This window comes from Myodes glareolus, chromosome 11 (genome assembly GCF_982192425.1).
Source record: "Myodes glareolus chromosome 11, mMyoGla1.1, whole genome shotgun sequence".
Lineage (NCBI taxonomy): Eukaryota > Metazoa > Chordata > Mammalia > Rodentia > Cricetidae > Myodes > Myodes glareolus.
In genome coordinates, this window is record NC_142036.1 from 52,743,632 (window position 1) to 52,765,677 (window position 22,046).

Genomic DNA, 22,046 nt, shown 5'->3' on the forward strand with positions numbered 1-22,046 from the left:
TCATTACTCTTAAGTCTGACTCACCTCTGTCAGAGAGAGGAGGTGACAAGGTTGCCACAGTGCTGACACGTGGCCTGACAGATAAACTTACTAGGGAAAGGTGGGTAGACAGCTACAGGCATGAGGTCACCTGTGCTTCCTTCATCACCTAGAGTTAAGAACATACTCACCATAAAAAGTGAGGTATCCAAAGAGTGCAGACACATAGTAAAGCAGGAAGCTTAAAGCAATTGCTGTGTTGGTCACATTCTGCATTCTCTTCTTCGAGGGGCTGAAACACAAACATGGTAGACATTGATAGAGCCAGGGATCTGAATCCTGTCTGAAGAAACAAGCATCTCCCAGGCCAGTCGAGACTCTTTGGACAGCCATGAGTTCATCAAAGACTACACATTAGCATTCACAAGTGGACACTCAGACAAAGATGGCATCACTGGCAACAAGCTCAATGAGGACAGAATTAGCTCTTGGCCGCCTTGTCTGCTTCTTAACCTGATGCTTAGAATCACGGCAATAGGGTTCTAAGTGAGAACCCGATCCAATCCGCAAGCCCCAGAGGTAATGCACATTCCCAGCATTCTACAGTACCTTTGAAGTTCACAGTAAATGGGCAAAATCGAGGTGTGGCAAAGAAATGAAAAAGCCATGGTTGGTACGGCGTAAATACTCTGAAAACAATTTTAGAAGACAAAATTATTAAAAGCTACTCCATTTTGCTACTTGTTTTGTTTTGTTTAATTACATTAAAAAAATTTATGTATGTGTGTGCTCATACCCATGCTGTTAAGCACTTGTAGAGGTCAGAAGGAAACTTTGGGAGCCAGTACTCTCCTACCATGAGTGCAGGGTCAGGTCATTGGGCCTGGTGGCCCAACAACACAACTGAGCCACCTTGTCAGCCCCAAAATAAAGTTCTCTTTAAAAAACAACTTGGTTGAATTTATTTCATCTTTTATGAATGATCTCTTTACTAGACTTTTGAGGGGGTGGGGGAGGAGCTCTACAGTCGCCAGCAAACACTGGAACTTACAGGTAGGTGGTTTGTTTATTCTGACCTGAGCTGTTTCTGGCTGGTCCCTAATACCATGTTGCTTTATTACAACCACCACCTTCTACATTATTTGGATGATGATAAAAATAATTCAGATAAGATATAAGTAGCTACATTTAAAGACATTTTATTATAATTTCCAGTCATTATTAAGGTATGTACAATATAAATACATCTCATTACCCCAAGCAGCAATAACACCAATGCTTTTGAATCTGCTTTTACTTACTCAGTGCAAGCAAGTACTAAAAATAGAAACCACATCTTGTACTGCCAGAATCCTTCACCAAGATCTTTTTTAATGAACACAAAGATCATTAATTCTAGACCTGAAAAACTCTTGGGATCCCATGCAATACATAAGCCTATAGTTTCTTTAAAAATTATTATTAGAATATTTAACAAGAGCCAGAGAAAACTAGCAAGCCAAAGTTACCCTCTAAATTAAAGTACTCTCTTTAACAAGTGGATGGCAATGATTTCTCTTTTTTGGTCTAAAAATATTTCCCCTTAGCCGGTGTTAGGCTCTTCACCAAAAGAACTTCCAGATGAGGAACTACGCTGGGATACAGTACCTAGGAACTACGCTGGGATACAGTACCTAGGAACTGCGCTGGGATACAGTACCTAGGAACTGCGCTGGGATACAGTACCTAGGAACTACGCTGGGATACAGTACCTAGGAACTGCGCTGGGATACAGTACCTAGGAACTACATTGGGATACAGTACCTAGGAATTACGCTGGGATACAGTACCTAGGAACTACGCTGGGATACAGTACCTAGGAACTACGCTGGGATACAGTACCTAGGAAGTCGTGTTCCCCGAAGCTGCCTTAGGGGATGAGAGTGTAAGTCACACATTCATATACTGTTCAGTTTCCCAGCTTGTCAATTATCCTACCTAGATCTTTAAAGCCTGTGGAGGGCGTCGCCATGTGAAAGATGTGGTGACCTCCCTTGTGAGGCCGGAGAGCCATTTCTTAGTTAATAACTGGAGCTACATCGGAAAGTTCTACACAGAGGACTAACCACATTAGCATTCTATTCTAATAAAGCTGGGCAGTGAGTAGGAAAGCCTAGCGCCTGGGACCTACAAAACAACAAAGCAGGGACCACGCAGACGGCGATTCCTGCTTCTCTGCTCAGGCTCAGAGAAGCTTCCAGGCAATTCCAGGATCCTACAGCGCTCTCAAACTGGGCATGGGATTTGTCTGCTGGTCTCTGCTCTGAGCATCATAAATCTCCCCTCAGAAGGCTGTTCAGAAGGAGTATTGGCAGTACTCAACTGCTGGTCCAATGATGAGGCTGCTTAGCTAGAGACCAAAGTCCTACTCACAGGGGAGAAGTTTTTGATGTAATTGGCGATTTAGCTTTACAAGTCCAGAGCGCAACAGGAAACCCGCACCCACAGAGGACCTCACTGGCCAGACCAGACATTTGGTAAATCTGTTCTTTTAGGCAAAGGCCCATTTAAAACAGGCTCCATTTAAAGGCACGCCAAAAGAAAGAAAAGAAAAAGGCGGCTGCTTCATAATGGGCCACCCTGTGTTAAATAATATTATTCTTCTGGTAGGCAATCCTATACTTAGCACTTTCATGAAAATTAATTAGTTACAGGTATAAAGACCTGAGAGACCCTGTTACACAAATCTCTTAAAACTTGAAATGTGAAAAATCAACCGAAAGTATCTGTTAATAAGTTACACACCTCTTTGGAGAAATGAAAGAGCTTTGGTTTACAGTCATCTGTAGCATTGGAAATCTGTTTAAGAGTATGGAGGGGAAAAGAGAAACCAATAGCTATTAAAAGTCAGAATACAGCAACAAATATGACGAATTTATTACTACTACACTTTCAAATCAGATCACTTCAAAGCACAGTTCTAAAACGCAATGCAACCATAACTTTTTCATTAATTAGAAAAAATAATCATTGATCTCCCATTTCTTTTTTAGTTGAAAAATTAAAAATAAAAGAGCCTAAAAACTATCACCTGGAACACTCCGTCGATGCCACTTAAGGCCACAGGACAAGGGATGGACCACTTTTTAATCACTGTCTGGAAAGTAAAGACAATCACACTCAGATAATTTGTAGTAAAATTCATCTCAAGCTGATCTCAACCAGAACAACATTTTAAATGATGCTGAACAAGAGGCTAACAGGTGAATCCCTGCTGCTCTGGTCTTCCCCAGAGAGAATGGGGTTACCTTTTAACATGGGGGTCACTGGGTGGAGAGGGAGGGCACAGGGTACCTTGCATCTGATGTGGGGGAGGGATCTGGCTCATGAAAGACTTAGTGAGCTCTTGTGTCAATTTCCTAAAACTCCAACAGTACCCTGTTTTTTGTGTTTTTTTTTTTGCTTGCTTGTTTGTTTTTTAAAGTGCAACTCAAAAGGAAGCATGTTTTCAATGACAATTGCACAGAATATGATTATTTGTGTCAGAAGCAGACAGGCCTAGCACAGCGAGCAGAGGAGCAGGGACTCCGCTGCCGAGTGTGACCTGATGAACACCTACTATCACCCCTTTGGTCAATGTGGAGCTAGGGAGCTCCAGCTGGTAAAAATACATCTAAAAAACTACGAAGAAACCCAGAGGGATGGTGTTTCCCAGAAACGTCAACGAACGGTTCAGGACTTGAATCTTAATTGTGGCCATCCTGCTCCTAGAGCCACAGTGGTGGCTGTGTCAACACGGCCATTGTAGCCCTGTTGCAGGCACATAATTACTCTGTAAATATTTGCTTCGGGCTAAATCCCAGCATACAAAGGGGCAGAGAGAAGAAAGGAAGTATTTGTCTTTGCAAGAGACCAGTAAGTAAATACCATTCCTATTTGGAACTTATCTAGTTTGGGATTTTAACAAATTCAATCAAAATTTTATACAGTGATAAATCTAAAGAAAACACACACTTTTAGGATTAAGTTAAAGAGTGAACCTGAGTCACTTTTAATTTAAAATCTCACCCAAAACGGGGTGGGTGGCTAAGGACCAACTGGGCATTTCTAGGTTACATTTGCAATATAAAACCAGGTTTAACCATAAACAAAAAAGAACAAAACCAGAACCAAGAGCTCATTATCTTTTTTTTGGTTTTGGTTTTTTCTGAAAAGTTTAAGTGATGGAGTGTGTGTGAGAGGGGAACAAGTCGGTCTCTCTGGCCCCTGCCGAGGTCACTCCAAAGGCAGAGTCCTCCACTGGGGCCTCTCAGCACTGCTGAGCGCAGACCTTGAGTGCAAGGGAGCACCATTCCCTCTCTTTTTCCTTGGTCATCTGCTGCTTCAGAGGCCTTCAAGTCAAAATTCTTGCAAAGATTCTCCAAGATACAATATAGCCTATTTCATTTACTAGAGAGAATTATTATCAACTTAATTTTACACTAACATAAATTCCGTTATTACAGCTAATTCCTGTGCAAAGGGCTGTCCTGGTTTCAAATCTGCATGGTGGGATGGGGTGGTGAGAGATACAGAGAGGTGAGGATTGGGAGAGACCCACCAAAAGAGAGGAGAGAGTTCCAGGGTAAGAAGGTAATTCTGGGGGATGGGGAGACACCAAAAAATGACCTTAGGCATTAGAAATACTGCATTCTCACAAAAGGCCCTTCCCCCTCCTTCCCCCTCAAGCCCAGCCCAACTCTGCAGGTCAGCACCCACTTTAATTCTTTCCAAATCCCTTTACAGAGCTCTCAGCAGCCCCTCCCTCCTCTCGACTCTAGTGACTTGTTTCAAGGTGACCAAAAAGGTAAGTTAAAAAAAGGATAAAAGCATCTGTTTGGCTATTTTGAGCCACTGCTAAATTGAGATTTATTTTTAAATTTAGATACTCTCAGGGAAAATTTATGCTAACTTTCTGAATGAGAATCAGGATCTGGGAGAACACTAGTAGGGATGCACTGGTCTACAAGGCTTGAAGAACATAAGGAAGAAAATAAAATAAAACATTTTCTTCATTGATTGTATAAAATGTAATATAAACGTAATAAGACTTAGACACGCATGTTCTAAAAATAATCAATGAACATATCGGCACATGTTTTTAAAAACATCAGTTAGCTGAGCATGGTGGTGCACACCCTGAATCCCAGCTGTTGGGAGGTAGAGGCACGGGCACACGGATTTCTGTGAATTCTAGGCCAGCCTAGCCTACATAGTGAGGTCAGGGCCAGCCAGGGTTACATAGGAAAACCCTGACAGACAGACAGACAGACAGACAGACAGACACACACACACACACACCAAAACAAAACACTAGAAACAGAACCTGTAATACATATGGCAACCAAAGACAGCAATAAACAAACAAACAAACCCAACATAATCTAGAGTCTCATTGTAGGTCACATTTCAACTCTTCTCCTGGGTAAAAATCCAAGCAGATGATTTGTAGAACATCACGATAAACATAGGAGAATTATTTCCATATGACTACTGAAGCAGAAATCTGCATCAGATTAAAGAGTATCTACTATGACAGAAACAAAAACTCCAACAGACACATTGTATCAATACATTTCACCTGTGTTAAGGTATTGACTGTGAAAACTGAATTATTTCTACCTATGAAATGCTTGCCTTGTTGATTAACTATGAGGAGAAAATTCAGTATATTATCTGCATTCATTTAAGAATCATACACTCTATGTATGTGTGGGATACCTTCTAACCATTTAGATGTTTTTCAACAATTACCTTATGATGAAAATACTTACCGTTCCTCTCTAAGTATAGAACCTAAAAAATACATGCTCAACTCATTATCTGAATAACACTGGAGTGGGTGGAGGGATAATTTTAATGTAGGTGAATTCAACAATCAATTAAGCACTGTTAACCATTTTCAGCCTTAAGAACATTCCTTACAATAAAATGTTTAGAACAGTGAAATAAGAGTTACATGTACGTATTTTAGTTGTTTCATCCTGTGTCTCAGATGATTTAGCCAAAGATAAATGCAATGCAGACATGATTGGTGTGTATATACCCAGTGGGTATGTGGTTGCGTGTTTGTGTGTGTGGTGTGTATGTGGTTGTGTTCGTAGCTTTGTGTGTACATGTGTGTAGTGGTAGGTGGTTGCACAGTGTGTGGCTGTGTGTGCACACGTGGAAGTCAACGCTGGGTGTCACTCTTCAGGAGCCGTTCATCTTGCTTTCCCAGACAATCTCTCATTGGTCTGGAGTGTGCCGAGTGGGAGTAAGTCAGGGTGGCTGGTCAATGAAGCCCAGGAACCCACTCCCCCAGCACTGGGATCACAAGCATATACCACATGCCCAACTGTTCACACGGGTTCTGGGGACTGAACGCAAGCCCTCATACCTACAAGGCAGACACTATCAGCTGAACTATCGTCCCAGTCCAGAGACTGTGGGGCAGCTCTGAAATCTGGCTCTATAAAGTGTTTATGTGTGACGTTTCCCCTTGATTCAATTTACTGGTAATTAGGTTACTTAGAATATGTATATTCTTGGCAACTTAAAAATGCTTAAAATCCTGTAAGGTTTGACATTTAGGTGCTTACTCTAGGATAAACTACAGTGCAAAGAAAAAAGGTTTTAGAAATTATACACAAGGACACGTCTGTCTTAGAAGAATTAAAAGGCCATAAATTAAAATTCTCTTTTATTTTTATGCTAAATTATTTTATAAATATAAAATAAGTCAAACTATCATCTGATATATAATAAAAACACGCTAACTAGAAATACATTTTGTGCATATGAAAAAAATATTTATTCCCAATACAATGTTTACGAGAACATTTTATGCTGAGTAAGCAGACTGGATAGGACTCCCTTCACATCCCACTTCTCCTTGGATTCAATCAAGTCTCAGAAACCATCACTTCAGTAATGGAACAAAGCTTTAGGCAGTGCTGCGTTAAACTGAATGTACAGGGCACAGGCCTACTGCTTCTCCAGAGTGCTAGGCTCTCCAGGGTCTAGTCCACCTAGAGTCTCAACTGAAGGGCTGTGCATCCCTCTCTGCTAACCACAAAACACTAAATTTGAAATGCTACTTTAAGCTTCTTTAAAATGGACAAAATGAATACCCTGTGACCTAAATTATTTTCAAAACCAAAACAGTGCTTTTAATAATATAAAAATGAGTTACTGTGTCTAGTACAAAGCAGCTAAAAGCTGTCATTAACACAGCTGCATTTTTGTGAAGAAATAAGCAATGCATTATATTTTAAACTTACCACAAGAGCAAAGAACACCATAAAGAAAAATGATAAACTGCTTGTGTAGCCAAGAAAGCCTGTAAAATACCAATAAAATAAAAAGCAATTTATAAGGCAAGTGACCCTGACTCACAAACAGCCATGCACCGTGGCATGTTTTCTATTGCAGCTTGGCATCTGGGCCCAGGCCCGCCTGTCACAGATCATTATGCAGTCCTGCACAGCAGAACGGGAACTGGCTTGCCACTGGCAGTGCACTGCAAGGGAAGGCTCTACCTTAGTGCCCTGCTGGGGCAGACGAAACGCTACCACAAGCCAAGTAGTAAGTTAGCGAGGCAGGCTGAGAACTGAGCGACTGAAACCAGGCCAAGTCGAGGATGATTCACGGCCACCACTCTTCTAGACGGTGCTGTGGCGCTGCCCCCCCCCCCCACAGTCCTGTGCTCCTCACCTATCCTGGGGAGCAGTGACAGAGGGAACACCAGGCCAGCACAGATGATGAGCAGCAGCATCTGTCCATCAAGATACCAAGACCTGTTAGGACAGACATTCTCTGTTAGGTACGGACATGGGACTCATTCACAGCTATTACAACACCACGAAAAACCTACTTTTTTGTTAAATGTTCTTAGGAAAACTTTTTATTGTTTATTTACTTATTTGTTTTAAGTTGCATGTGCACTGGTGTTTTGCCTGTGTGAGGGTATCAGACCCCTGGAATTAGATAAAGTTACCAGTAATTGTGAGCTGCCGCCTGGGTGCTGGAAATTGAACCTGGGTCCTCTGGCTCTTAACCTCTGGCCATCTCTCTACCTACTCCACAGAAAACCTTTTATTGTTAATCATGAATATGCATTTAGGAAATATACTAAAATAATGTTGATATAAGCCTATAATCTCAGGTGTTGGGAGACAAAGGCAAGATCAATGGTTTGAGGCTGGGGTATATAGTGAGAACTTGTCTCAAAGTAACACCTAAATCAAAACAAACACACAAAAACAAACGCCCAACGAGATGCCATTTTTCAATTATCAAATTAATAAAAACTTAAAATCAAGATAACAATCTACATTGGTGAGGAGTACTGAGGTATGCCAAACACAGCTTTTAATTGCTAAAACTGTATTAATTACCTCATGAAAAGCAATTTGGCAAAAGATACTAAGAGACTTCATGTGATTATGCCTTACAACACTTACAAAATACTATTAAAAACAAAGAAACACCAGCAATAGTTACAGAGATTTTTATCAAATAATATTGAGAACCTTTAAGATAATGAAAATCTAAAACACATCTAATTCGACAATTTGGAAAAACAAATATAGTGAATGTGTGTGTAGTCCGATTGTTTTGAGGAAAAATACAGATATCATTAAAAATGGACAGGAACTTCATAGTTTCTCGGTGATAAAGAGTCATTTCTTACTCTTCATACTTTCTACACTTCTCCAGAGTTTCAGAAGGGGTATGAATTACCAGTTTAAAACACTAAACTTTTCTTTAATAGACAGTAAAATACTGAATGAGAATGGTTAGCAAGTAGTGTGATCACGTGTTTGTTAATAAAAAAGAAACGAGGACTGGGAGCCACTAGCACATGCTGGAGACATGGAGGTGGGCTTGCTGGCCGGGCTGATCAGCTGTGTGAGCAACAACACTAATGTGGGGCTGGAGAGGTGACTCAGAGGTTAAGAGCACTGACTGCTCTTCCAGAGGTCCTGAGTTCAATTCCAAACAACCACATGGTGACTCACAATCATCTGTAATGAGATCTGGTGCCCTCTTTTGGTCTGGAGGCACGCATGCATATAGAACGCTCTATGCATAATAAATAAATAAATCTTAAGGGGATGTGGTGGCAGGCAAGGCAGATCAGCCCTGTAAGGAAGTGTAAGGACAGTAAAAGACCCCGTCCTAAAAAGAAAAAGAGAAGAGGTGAAGAGCACCCAAGAAACACTCAAGGTTGTTTGTTCTCTGACCACCACATACGTGTGCATACACACTCATATGTGTGCAAGCACATTCATACACAGACAGGAAGAAGACTGAAAGACAAATTTCAGTACAGAGATGGAAAAATAACACTTTGAATATATATTTTTAAAGTCAGAGGGATATACTTAGAATACAAAAAATGGCATATTTCTATATGGTAGCAATACATGGGTACACATATGATTTTAATTTCTTAATACATCTATAGGAAATTTAAATGTTAAAGTTAACTTCTCAAAACCTTAATGCATGCACATGTGAAAGACAAACAATTAATATAAGGAATACAACTAGTAAATATATAGGAAGAAAAGTCTAATCACAGTTGCTAATTAAATGGATCTATCCTGAGATTATTGAAATCAAATTAGTAAAATAGTCAAGGATGTGATATAATTGGCCCATATGTATTACTATGTTATTGTCCAATTAGGACTCTCTGGAAAAAGAATGGCCATAGTAACCAGCAGAATGAAAGCGCAGTGGCAATTAACTAAGAAAACCAGCAAAACATACACAATTGTACCACATGAAGAAAATGAAATCCAGGATAGAATGATTGGGAAACATCAAAGATCAATAGGGGTCCTTTAGTAAGTGTTTGGTAGATGACATCAAAATCTCCCTGTGATAATGCACCCTCCTTCACTCTCAACAGGGGCCAGTGTCCCACGGCCCTGTCAAGTTAAGAGCATGCCTTGGCCTGGGTTAAAGACTAGCTTCTAGCATGCCTGGCCTATCTTTACACACCCTGGCTTGTGAGGACATCCTTTCTGCTCCCCCTTCATCCATGACTGCTGGGTAGTGACAACACCCTCTTTAGGAGAGCAAGGTGAGGAGCAGCAGCAGAAAGAGCATCGTGCTCACACTTCCCCGTGCTGCTCACACTTCCCCGTCCTGCTCACACTGCTCACACTTCCCCGTCCTGCTCACACTTCCCCGTCCTGCTCACACTGCTCACACTTCCTCGTCCTGCTCACACTGCTCACACTTCCCCATCCTGCTCACACTGCTCACACTTCCCCATGCTGCTCACACTTCCCCGTCCTGCTCACACTGCTCACACTTCCCCCGTCCTGCTCACACTTCCCCTGTCCTGCTCACACTCCCCCCAGAAGCTAGAAGTGATGCACAACTATTTCTGCGCTGCGGGACCTGAGGCTGTGCTCTCTATCCACACTTGCACGCGCCCCTCAGAGGCTGTTGTGTAGGAAGCACTACAAAGCAACCATATAGTAAACACAAACGGATACACAGAAGGCGCATCTTCTAGTCGCCCTTGAGTAAAAAGCCAAACAGGAACTTCAAAATAGCCCTCACCAAGAAACACCTGGCAACTAAATTCTGAAACTGGCAGCAAGCCCAGGGCTCTATGTCTGAAATGTCTTTTCTTCTGGGACCTGGTATCAGACCCAGACAGTTGCAGTGCCAATAGAAAAATGGCCCCAAGGGAACAGCCGAGCAGATTCCATCTGTTAGCACTGCTGTTCCCCTGGATAACAACACTGCATTGTGTTCTGAATGTCTGCTAAGAGGGTACGGATCGCGATCAACGTTCTGAACATAAAACAAAGTAAAAATGGTCACAAACTAACCTGACTCTTTTATTGTTTGTTTGTTTTTGAGACAGGGGTTTCTCTATGTAGCCCTGGCTATCCTGGAACTTGTTTTGTAGACCAGGCTGGCCCTGAACTCAGAGATCCTCCTACATCTGCTTCCGAAGTGCTGGGATTAAAGACACGTGCCACCACCACCTGGCCCAAACTGACTCTTTAACTAGGAAGGTGGAGTTATATAAAAGGGCATGCGTTAAGCCACAGGACCGCAACCTTCCCCTTACACAGGACTAAAGGAACACTAGAATCCTGAGGTAGGGCTGCTATGTGACCTGAAGATAGAACTGATGTCCACCTGTAAGAGCAGCATGACTGAGTCAGGCCTGATTGTAGGGTGTGAAGGCAGCAGACTCACAGAGTTAGGGAATTTGGGCTGAGGGCGCTCAGAGATCACCCAGTTCAGCATCTTCATTTCACGTGTCTGCAAAGGCCATAAAGGACCATGGGCTCGTGACAGTAGCCATGCAAACACTCCCGGCCTCGGCTACCACTCTTGAGTTCACAGCATTTTCAGATGCCTCCAATCTATTTCAAGGCTGCACTTCATTCTCTCCTTAGGACTGTACTTTTAATGTGAGCCAGGAGGTGGTGGCGCACGCCTTTAATCCCAGCACTCGGAAGGCAGAGGCAGGTGGATCTCTGTTAGTTCGAGGCCAGCCTGGATGACAAGACCTAGTTCCACGACAGGCTCCAAAGCTACAGAGAAACTCTATCTCGGGAAAAAAAAAAAAGGAAAAAAAAAGAAATAAATCTTAATATGAAAAGAATTTTATTTTAAAAAAGAGATTCTCTAGGTCTGGAGACTGGTTATAAATCATTTCTTATGCTTATTGACTGAAGTTAATAAAACCAATCGTTAAGACAGCAATTCTGCTATTGTTCATTCATGATCAATAAAGGCCACGTGGTTACACACAGTGGAACTGAGTGAATTTCACACGCATGTCCCAGACAATTTCACTGTGTTTGGTAATGGAGATAGTGCAAAGCAGATGCGATTAAACCTCAGCCCAGAGAATACAAACAAGTAGTCTTTAAAAGCATGCAGCAAATACATTTATTTTATAAGCCAAGATTTTAGGAAAATTTACTGCACTTAATTTTTTTTTCTAAGAGGGGAAAAAGAATTATCTAACCAAACTCCTGTTTTCCTACTGTGACCTAAATATACATTCTCTTTAAGCCAAAAGAATTAGAGTAAAAAGTTTTATACTTCCTAGAAAACTTGTTTGATCTGTGGATTTAATCCTATATGATAAAAATGCTCCAACTATGAAACACAGAGTATAAATCCTTAGCTGGATTGCAAATGCTTGGCACGCAGATGTTTTTTCCATTTTTAAATGAAAACCAGATTTATTTATAAGTTGCTTTAATTTCATTCTCGAATAGAATGGAACAGGAGTATCGTATGTTCTCAATTAGGATCTTGCTCACATCCCATATCAATTATGTAACTCAAATGCAAGACAACTTAATTGTGTCAATCATAGTGCCCTGACAAGACCATTAAATGTTAACAGAGAGCTCCCAACTTTTAACAGCTACGGATTTAAAAAAATATAAGTAATTCTAGGAAAAATACAGAGGCATCATAAGAGTTTGGTATGAGCATTACTGTTCTAGATTTCTAATAGTAAGTTTTGAAATTAGAATATATAATGAACACAAAGTGGTTTGACAGCATCTTCATAAAGGGTTATAGTTCGTAGAGATATCTTATATCCACAGATAACCCAGAAAATAAAGACACCTGAAAGATTAACTGAAACTTATGGAAAACCAAACCCTAAAATAAAACATCAACACCACATGATCTCAGTGAAAAAATACTGCCACGCAACACCATCTAGAAAAAAACTGTCCCAAAGCAACGCTCATTGCCGTAACATTCGCTGCTGACTTCACAAGGTTAGGCTTCAGAGACTAAAGCCCTGTAGCCAATTCACATAGTCTCATCATAAATGAACATGCTACGTGTAAAACAATGCAACTCATCAAAACTGTGTGATTTTAACACTGTGGCTGAAAACTGGGGACAGCATTTTTGCCACAAGCCCATTTGTGATAGAAATAGAACATTTATATAAAAGTTTTACTGATACAACTGAAATAGGACTTAATTTTAGTTGTTTAAAACAAATGCTAAAACAGCAGACATGGCCCTCGATTTAAAGAGAACAAAGCTCTAGCAGACAAGACACTGCAGTTTAAGAGCAGCTCTGTTACCCAGCACCCTGACTATGTCTAAAGTTACGAAGGCAATGTTAATAGACGTCACCAAAATCAGGACCAAACAAAAGATAAACAGATAAAACAAAGACAAATGCAGGTGACATAGGACAACCATTAGGATTATCAGCGTTCATTTGTGTTTGACTCTGAGCTTCCTGGCAAGCTGCATAAAAAAGAAAAGTCTATCTTTAACATAATCATTGTCCCTGTTCCCCACATTTACACTGTGCTATATGCGTATAAGCACGTACACATGTGCCATCTTATTTGATCATTTTAACTCTGTTAAGGAAGCAAATAATCAGAGGTAAGGTCATTGGTGCTATCTGTTTTTTTGTTTGTTTGTTTTTTGTTTTTTCTTTTTGAGACAGGGTTTCTCTGTATAATAGCTCTGGCTGTCCTGGAACTTGCTTTGTAGACCAGACTGACCTCGAGCCACAGAGATCTGCCTGCCTCTGCCTCCCAAGTGCTGGGAATAAAGGTGTGCACCACCACCACCACACAGTCCCCCCTTTCATTAATGATCTATTTATTATTTTATATGCATTGCTGTTTTGCCTGCATCTGTCTCTGTATATGAGGGTAGCAGATCTGGAACGGGAGTGATAAACAGTTGGGAGCTGCCATGTGGGTGCTGGGAATTGGACTCAGGTTCTCTGGAAGAGAGGTCGGTGCTCTTAACCACTGAGCCAACTCTCCAGCTCTTTCAAAATGCCTGTCTATTTTTTCTCTTTTTCTGGTATTGAGAACTGAACCTAGGGCCTTGGGCATGCTAAGCGAGCACTCTGTCTGGGAGTCACAAGCCCCACCCTCACTGGTACCCTCACAGCATCAGGTAAAGAAACTACAGCTCATGACAAGAATTAGAGACCCAAGGTTAACAAGCATGAAATGAACAGGACATGTTTCCTTTCACCCCGTTGCCTTGAATTCCTAGCTCCATATGCAAATTTCTCACTTAGAATTAAAGTAACAAAAGTGGTTCCTAATATTTTTATAGCAAATGCAAACAAGTGTATCTCACACAGCTGCTTGTTAGAGTAGTTAGCACAGGGCCTTATCAAAACGCAGCCAGACCAAGTTGACAGAAGTTGAGGTAGCTGTGAGCATGCACTGGGCCCCTAGTGAGCTCCAAAGTGACACGAAGGGACAGCGTCTGAGGATGAAGATCGTGAAGGACTTTATTACCTCATGCTAATCACGTCTTGACAGTTCGTACTGAGATCAAAAGTCACCACACTTTTCTTACACACACACATCCGCACCTGTCTCCTTCTGTAGGAGCAGCCACTTCTCTAAGCTGAAAACTAAATCCTGAAGTTTTCCTCTGCACGCCCGATAAGTCTGATTACTGAGGAAAACCAACCAAGCGCTAGAGACAGGCAGTCCTCTGTTGTGGTTTGAAAACTGAGGAGAGCAACTGAACAATTAACAAGTTTAACCCAAGTTTATTTTTATTTTCAAGTTTATTTTTCTGGGAAGTCTTTCTCCTTGCTCTACATATCAAAAAGAAAAACATAATTAACTTGGGATCCTTACCCATAAGAAGCGCTAAGTCAATATATTCTGTAGGAGCCTGTGTTTTTAAGGAGAAAGGAAGTATGCTGTGGTTCGATATTATTCAGTATATTAAGAAAGGCTAAGCAAAGCAAGCGCTCATCCGTATGCTGTCTAACATGAGTCTCACACAGTGGCTGCAGCCATCATATTCTTTGTCATGACAACCTGCTGAGGAGGGACAGCAAGGATGACTCACTATCCCTTCAACTCAGGTGTCTCGAGCCTTCCCTCTCCACTATCCTCCAGCTTTCATATCCTTGGGTGCTTTTTCACTTTTCTCCAATGGCTAATTTAGGCTTGACTTGGCCTTTACCAAGGAGCACAAGGGCCTGGAGCTTCGGTCGTTGGCAGCCCAGTGCTCTGACACAGTGGACTGTCAGTGGACAGTACAGTGTTTCCTCTGTTACCGTTCCACCCCACAGAACCTGTAAGTGTCCCAAAGATGGGCACCTCATTGCCTCTAAGGTTTCATAAAACATAATGAATGAATGAATGAATGAATGAAGGGATACAAAGGAACGTTTCTTCTTACCCACTGTGGTCTCCAGACAAGAATTCTGAAATAGCAGCAGGAAGCTCTGTTTTAATAATTAAAAGATAAGATGACATAGCTACAAAAGAACAAAGAGAATTTCTATTAGAATTTTAACCATTCAGAGTGACCTTTTCAGAAACACAGACACCCATAGGATTTCGGGCACCATATAGAAGATAACCCACAATGAACTAAGCCAAACACATACATAGCAGAAATAAAGGCAAATGACTCTGGAGAGAACTGGTAAGTTTATCACATGACCTTTGTTTATACTGCAAATCCGAAGAGGAAAAGGGATTTTGTAATCGGCTATTTATAATAAAATTGTTTCAAGTTTTGAAAAATTCCCTTTCACATTGTCTCATCTGTTCAATGCACAAGATTTAGTAATAAACATAAAAACTTTAAGAACCAGGAGGTAGATGTGCACACCTTTAATCCCAGCACTCAGGAGGCAGAGGCAGGCAACTATCTGTGAGGTCATGGCCAACCTGGTCTACAAAGTGAGTTCCAGGACAGCCAGGGCTACACAAAGAAACCCTGTCTTGAAAAATCAAAACCAACCAACCAAGCAAGCAAAAAGACCATGTTTAATTAATAAGTACAATTAATAACTGATCACTTGCTCTTTTATAAATTTAACTAGGAAGAAATGTCTTTTGCAGAAACCCAATTTCCTCTTTCTCTTCCTCTCTCTGCTACATATCATAATACTTAAACAGTAAACAATCATTTAATTAAGGCTCTCTTCTGATTCACTGCATCACACTGCCTGTTAAGGATACGGGGCTTGTAATCCTCACTCCATCTGTGTAAATCTGAAACCAAAGCCAACCAGGTGGGGTGGCGCATGCGTTTAATCCCAGCACTTGGGAGGCAGAGGCAGGTGGATCTTTGTGAGTTCGAGGCCATCTTTGTCTTCAAATTGAGTTCCAGGACAACAAGAGCTACATAGAGAAAACCATGTTTATGAAAAGACAAAATAACAATAATAAAACAGAAGCCAAAGCCAGCACTGCCACCCAGATTTTATCTGATAGCATATGAGAAATAACTAGCTTTTATATCACTTAATAATGACACTATTCCTCATGTAGTTATTAAAACACACTCTGGGGCTGGAGAGATGCTCAGTGCTTGGCTCCTAGGACTGCTGGGCAGCTCACAACTGCCGGTACCTCCAACTCAGGGGATCTGATACCCTTTTCCGTCCTCCACAGGTAACTGTGCACACTCACACACAAATCATTCTGCAAGCCTTCCATCGTGAATATGGTTGTGGAATATAGAACTCATTTAGGCAAATACAGAAGGGGAAGTTTAAATACTCAGCTCTATGGAAACCCAGTTGATCTGGAGTCAGACCTTCAGTATAACAGTCTTTTCCCTAGAGATGAATCGAACACACACATACACATACACACACACACACTCACTCACTCTTTTAAAAAGAGTCAATGAAAAAAAATGCCCTTGAAGAATGAAGTGTGTATTCTATGTGCACACTGCTTTTATTACTTATTTATATTTCAGGAAACATTCCACTTTCTCCTTGGACTTATAAAAAACTAAGAACACCACTGAACGCCAAGCCTGAACAATGAAAGTCTGGAGGAAGTTGGATGAAAAGGTGCATTTAAGAACAGCGTGCATTTCTCAGTCAAGCTGTTGGAAAGCAGCTACTTCGGCAGTTACAATGCTGTGATGTTTTAACTCTGGAGAAAAATGAGGCAGACATGCTAGTTTGCAAGAGGAGTGATTAAATACACTCAATTGTTTGTTTTTGTTTGTTTGTTTGTTTGTTTGAGTAAAATAACAGGCACCTATGGTAAAGTTAACTTTAGAACAGGTAAGTAACACTCAGTTTTCTGCAATGAAAACATGTACCCATATCCTGTAATTTAAGACTATTTCTTTTTCTCTGGAAGAAACATGGCTGCTTACCAAGGGCCACTGAGACATGCCTGCGAGCCCTTAGCAGTGGTTACTACAAGCAACTGGATGTGTAATGTCTTCTACCTTGCTCTGTTCTCTCAGAAGGAAAAACACCAGCAGCTGGGCATAGGAGGAGGAAGGGAGGTCATTGCTAACCTCTTCCACTCAAAGGTTTGGATTGTTACAGCATTTTGTTTTCCAAAGAACTGTATGTTCATGGTATAATGAAGAAGAAGAAATAGAATCGAGTTTTCTGAAACTGGCTTAGACACTCCTTAAATATATCGAGAGACAGAGGGGGTGAAAAGACAAAAGTACACTCAAAACAAGGAGCGCAGGGTTCCGACTCAGCACTTTTACCATCTGCTCATCGGTCCCTTTTGCTGGGAATAATCCGGCACTGTGTAGATCTCTAAAGTTTCAGACAGGCACCTCTTCCAGCAATTTTCTATTTTTTGATCTTTAATTGTAAAAAAGCCACAATGAATGTGAGATTATATTTCTTTCTCATATACAATCCGTCATTCTTTCCAGAATTTCTATTAGCCTCTGGCTAATCACTTGATCACTCTGTGTCGTAGCCTTCACTCTCCGGTTTTCAAATGGGAGTCCTGTTTCACTAGATTCAGTCAGAAGAGCCATGTGTACTTAAAGAAATATGAACTCACTAAACATATGTTTCTCTGTTTTAAGAAAAGGCCTCTCAGTATACACGAGTATAATAAAACATGTGAAACATTGCTTCTTCCTTGGAGAACGCTGGCATGTTTTAAGAGCTACAAAACCACAGAGCCTACCATGGGGAAAACCCCACTGGTTGAGCAAGTAAAACAAAGAAATCTCACTGCTAAAATTACTTTTTCTTAACCACAAATAAAATTTCATGTAAGTACTACCACCTTAACATACAGTATATAATACTGAGAACAAAAGACTACTAGACAGACACCTAGTTAGGAAACACATCTTAATTACAGCCACATCGAAAGACCAAGTCAATAAAGTAAGCTGAGAAAGGTTTTAAGAAAGAATAATATCAGCGGGAATGCTCATATATCCACTGTTTTTAGCCAAAAGGTCACTAGGTTGAATAACTGGTTGCCATACCTCCTGTCCCATGTCTTCTATTAATAGCATAAGGAAATGCTCAAGGCTTGACTTAGAGACAGGTCATAAGCAAGAATTTGTAAACAATTTTTGCTGGCATCTATTCATGGTATAGAGTCCAAATACAAGGCACACCATGTTTCTTCCAAATTAATGGCTATACTAGCATCATCCATAAGAACCATGATTACAATAGAACAGTTCGGGTCTCCCTAACACCAAAGCCAAGATCTGTGCTACAAGGTACACCTTGATGACAGTTATCAGCCATTCCAAATCATTTAGCTTCATCACATTAGCTGAAGAGGTATTCTTTCCCCTTCATTTTAAATGGAACTACCCTGGAAAGAAAATAAAACATCCTGTCACCTTAGTCAAGACACAGGAATAGAAAGTACCCTTTAAAAACCACATGGAAAGGCAATAGGAAATTTGGGAAGCCCTGAAACACGGAAATCTGATCAGGCATCAACAGGGAGTAAGGCATCACTACTGCCCGACAGCATGGAGACACGGGTACCACTGCCCGACAGCATGGAAGACATGAAAACTAACTACTAACAGTCATGGGAGACGTGAGCTGGGACAGAGGCAGAGAGGAGAAAGGCCAGAAGTGAGAGCAGCTGTTCATCTGGGCGTGGCATGCTATGCCTGTTACATGCTTGGCTATATTCTAGGTGATAGCAAGTTTTTTTGGCATCTAACTTTCTTATCAACCAGACACAATTTCTCCCATGGAAATGGGAGCTCTGTGTACTTATGTGGGTGCTGGTGGGAACGGTGAGCCTGACTTGAGGAGCTCACACTACTAAATGTCAGTCTGCTCTGGGCCGGTGGAGAAGGAAAATAAGAAAAGTCTATCAAAGGGGCCTCTCTAGAATGAAGCCTTCTATTTATTTGTTATCGGCATTTAAACAACAAACTGCTTTTGGCTGCTGAGTTTAACAATCTGGCTCAAAGAAAATGAGAATCTCTGCAACAAAGATGGAAGTCTCAGGCCATTTCAACCAGAGACACAATGTATTGTTGATTGAGTCCATCCTGGGCTGTAGCCCTTTGGTTGAAGTAACTGGCTCAGAATTCACATAGCTTCCTGCCAGGACGTCATAGCGTCTCCCGCCATGATTTAGTTGCATGTCAGTGGAGGCACAGCTCCAGAGAGGGCGCCTCCTGTTCACATACATGAGAGATTTAACACATCACTGAAATCTTAAAAAAGTACAAAAATCAACCCTCTTCCTTCGTATCTCTAGGCTTTAGGAACCAGTGTCCCAGCAATGGTCTCGGCTTGTCACCAGTCAACCATGTCACTTTGAGAAAGAAAAACTCAACCAGAGTTTGGCCTAAACAATCATTAGTCTAAAAGACAATTACCCATGTTGTTAAACACTTAAGAGAACATGCATAAAGATGGGATGGCATTCAACTGTTTTAAAAATAGAACTGGGTTTTCAGCTCTTGGGGGAAGCCCAGCAACTTCTCAGGGATTAGTCAGTGGCCCAAACAAACAGAGGCACTATGGTTTGCCTTTCCACCGAAGAGACTCAGTTTTATTTCAAACTTGCCTTTAGTCATGGATAATAACTACTTTATTCAAGATGTCTCATTAACCTGGTGTTTCCATCAAACATCTAAATGTCACGGAAATTCTATCCCCATTCAAATAGTATATAATCTCTTTTTTTAAAAAGAATCTTTCTTTCAAAATGTCTGTAAAACAATGTAATTTCCCTAAACTGCAAAACTGGGGGGAAAAACACAAAGCATGATGGAAAATGTTCCTTCCTTTGCTCTCCTAAAAAAGCCTTTATTTTATTTTATTTTATTTTATGGGTTTTTGAGACAAGGTTTCTCTGTAGCTTTGGGGCCTGTCCTGGAACTAGGTCTTGTAGACCAGGCTGGCCTCGAACTCATAGAGATCCACCAAGAGCCTTTATTTTATAGTCTGTTAAGACCCTGAACCTAAATAGGGGCCAGAGAGCCAGGCCGAGTGGCCAGGGTCTGGAATTAAGATACTCAGGGGGCTGATGTGGGTGGATTGGGCGTATAAGGCCCTGCTTAGATAGCCTAGCATGACTTTGTCTCCTGTTTGGGGTGGAGATGAGGGTGTGGTAGGGGGCTAGGAGAAAGCACTGTGGTGGAAAGCTCACATGTGTTCAATCATCAGAAACAGACACACACAGACACACACACACGATCAGTATATACTCTTTAAAATCTCATTAGCAAGCGTCAATAGACATCTTTGCTAATACATTGTTTTTGAAGTCTCTTTAAAACGAAGTTACTATAGAAATTTGTCAAGAATAATGCTTGGTGGGAAAAAAGGCTCCTCTCCAATTTTCTGTACTTCTAGACTTATGTAGTATTTTCTAGAATTTGAGGGTAATACTGTTCAGGTTTTTAAAAGCTGCAATCAGTGTGACCAGCAGGTGGCGTTGTAACAGCACTCCCAACCCAGCTTCCCGAAGGGCAAACAGACTGATGAATCTCAGCCTCTGCTTCAAGAAAACAATTTAACTTGTCTAACATTACATGGTGGATTTGTCCAATAACGGTAATCTGAGATTTCAGTAGTCACTGAATCTTCTCATCTGTAAGCTGCAGACTCTGCGCCATCTTGTTTCACAGGCTGAAATTCTCTTACTCCTCACTGCCCCAAATGAGGCCTTAATCAAGGCTGCTAAGGTCTGTAGATTCGGTGCCAGACAGGAAAACCCAGGTCCTCTGGCCATCTCAGGATGTCTCAGTGAAACTAGGGTTGTCCTGACAATGTGCAGTGATTAAATCATTGATCTTCTGCAAGGACCTGGGAAGTTAAGGAAAGAGTTTGCTTTCTGCAATGCTGACTCACATGCTCTAGAAGAGTAAGTTGGCACATTGCTCGGAGCCACTCACCTTGCCATGTTTTAAGTTGAGCAAGACATGAATTAGGAAATTAACTGCCTTTGCTTTAATCGCAGATGTCCAAGTGAGTAGGACCTTCCCTGGCTGTTTAATTTCTAGCGACAGTGTAGCCTGAAGAACGGTCTGCCGCAGACGTTCAATCTCATGTGAAACGGACTACTTTTCAGACTGTGGGACAAGTGAGCAATGCAGCAGGGTAGGGGCGGTGAGAATCAGCCGGCCTTCCACCACACTTCTCAGTCCTCCTAGAAGGCAGCTGAGTTCAAACCCTGTGCCTAGCATTCTCTGGCCTGCAACAGCATTCAACATTCTAGGATGTTTCCTTCCTCCCTCTGGAATTCTTCACCAAAGAAAAACTAAAGCCAAGAGGAGAGGGTCCCTTGAAGCATGGGCCTGCTTGACCAGGAGACTGGCATCACAACATGAGGCACCTGACACCCAGCCAGGGCTCTGCGCACAGGTAACTTCAGATCCCACCGTGGTGAAGGGGTCACTTCCGCAGTAGCAGAGAACGGCGGAAATAGGCTTTCCCTTAGCGCTCACAGGGTAAGCTGGCAAGTGGTGTGAAGAAAACAACGAGGACAACATTCTGAAATAAGCATCACTAGCTTTCCTGAACTCAAGGGACATTTAAAACGTGTGACAGCATCTAAGTGGCTTTTTCAAAGTTCTAAAGCAAGCAAGCAAGCAAAGCAACAACCTTAAGAATGCAGACACCTGATTCATATAACACCAAATCCAAGAACCTTTCCAGATCAGACAGCTGGCCAAACAGTTTCGTTTGAAAGCTTTCAGGGATGAAGAACACTTTTTTTTTTTTTTTAAGTCTGGGTCAGTGGGCAGTGTTGGCTCACGCCTTTGCAGGAGGATCTCTGTGAGTTCAAGGTCAGCCTGGTCTACAGAGTTCC

The 22,046-nt window shown here is 41.5% G+C and overlaps 1 protein-coding gene across 3 annotated transcripts in view; it reads right to left on the reverse strand.

The window, feature by feature from the left end:
• Window positions 1-22,046, reverse strand: part of Slc38a6 (solute carrier family 38 member 6) — a 59,345-nt gene that overhangs the window by 10,254 nt on the left and 27,045 nt on the right. For all 3 annotated transcript variants that reach the window (XM_048415399.3, XM_087911753.1, XM_048415400.3), the window contains exons 6-12: window positions 15,184-15,262; window positions 7,693-7,775; window positions 7,260-7,318; window positions 3,050-3,115; window positions 2,764-2,817; window positions 589-668; window positions 171-271 (exon numbers count right to left, since the gene is read on the reverse strand). In XM_048415399.3, the coding sequence (XP_048271356.3) occupies window positions 171-271; window positions 589-668; window positions 2,764-2,817; window positions 3,050-3,115; window positions 7,260-7,318; window positions 7,693-7,775; window positions 15,184-15,262 (522 nt within the window). The remainder of the gene's footprint in view (window positions 1-170; window positions 272-588; window positions 669-2,763; window positions 2,818-3,049; window positions 3,116-7,259; window positions 7,319-7,692; window positions 7,776-15,183; window positions 15,263-22,046) is intronic.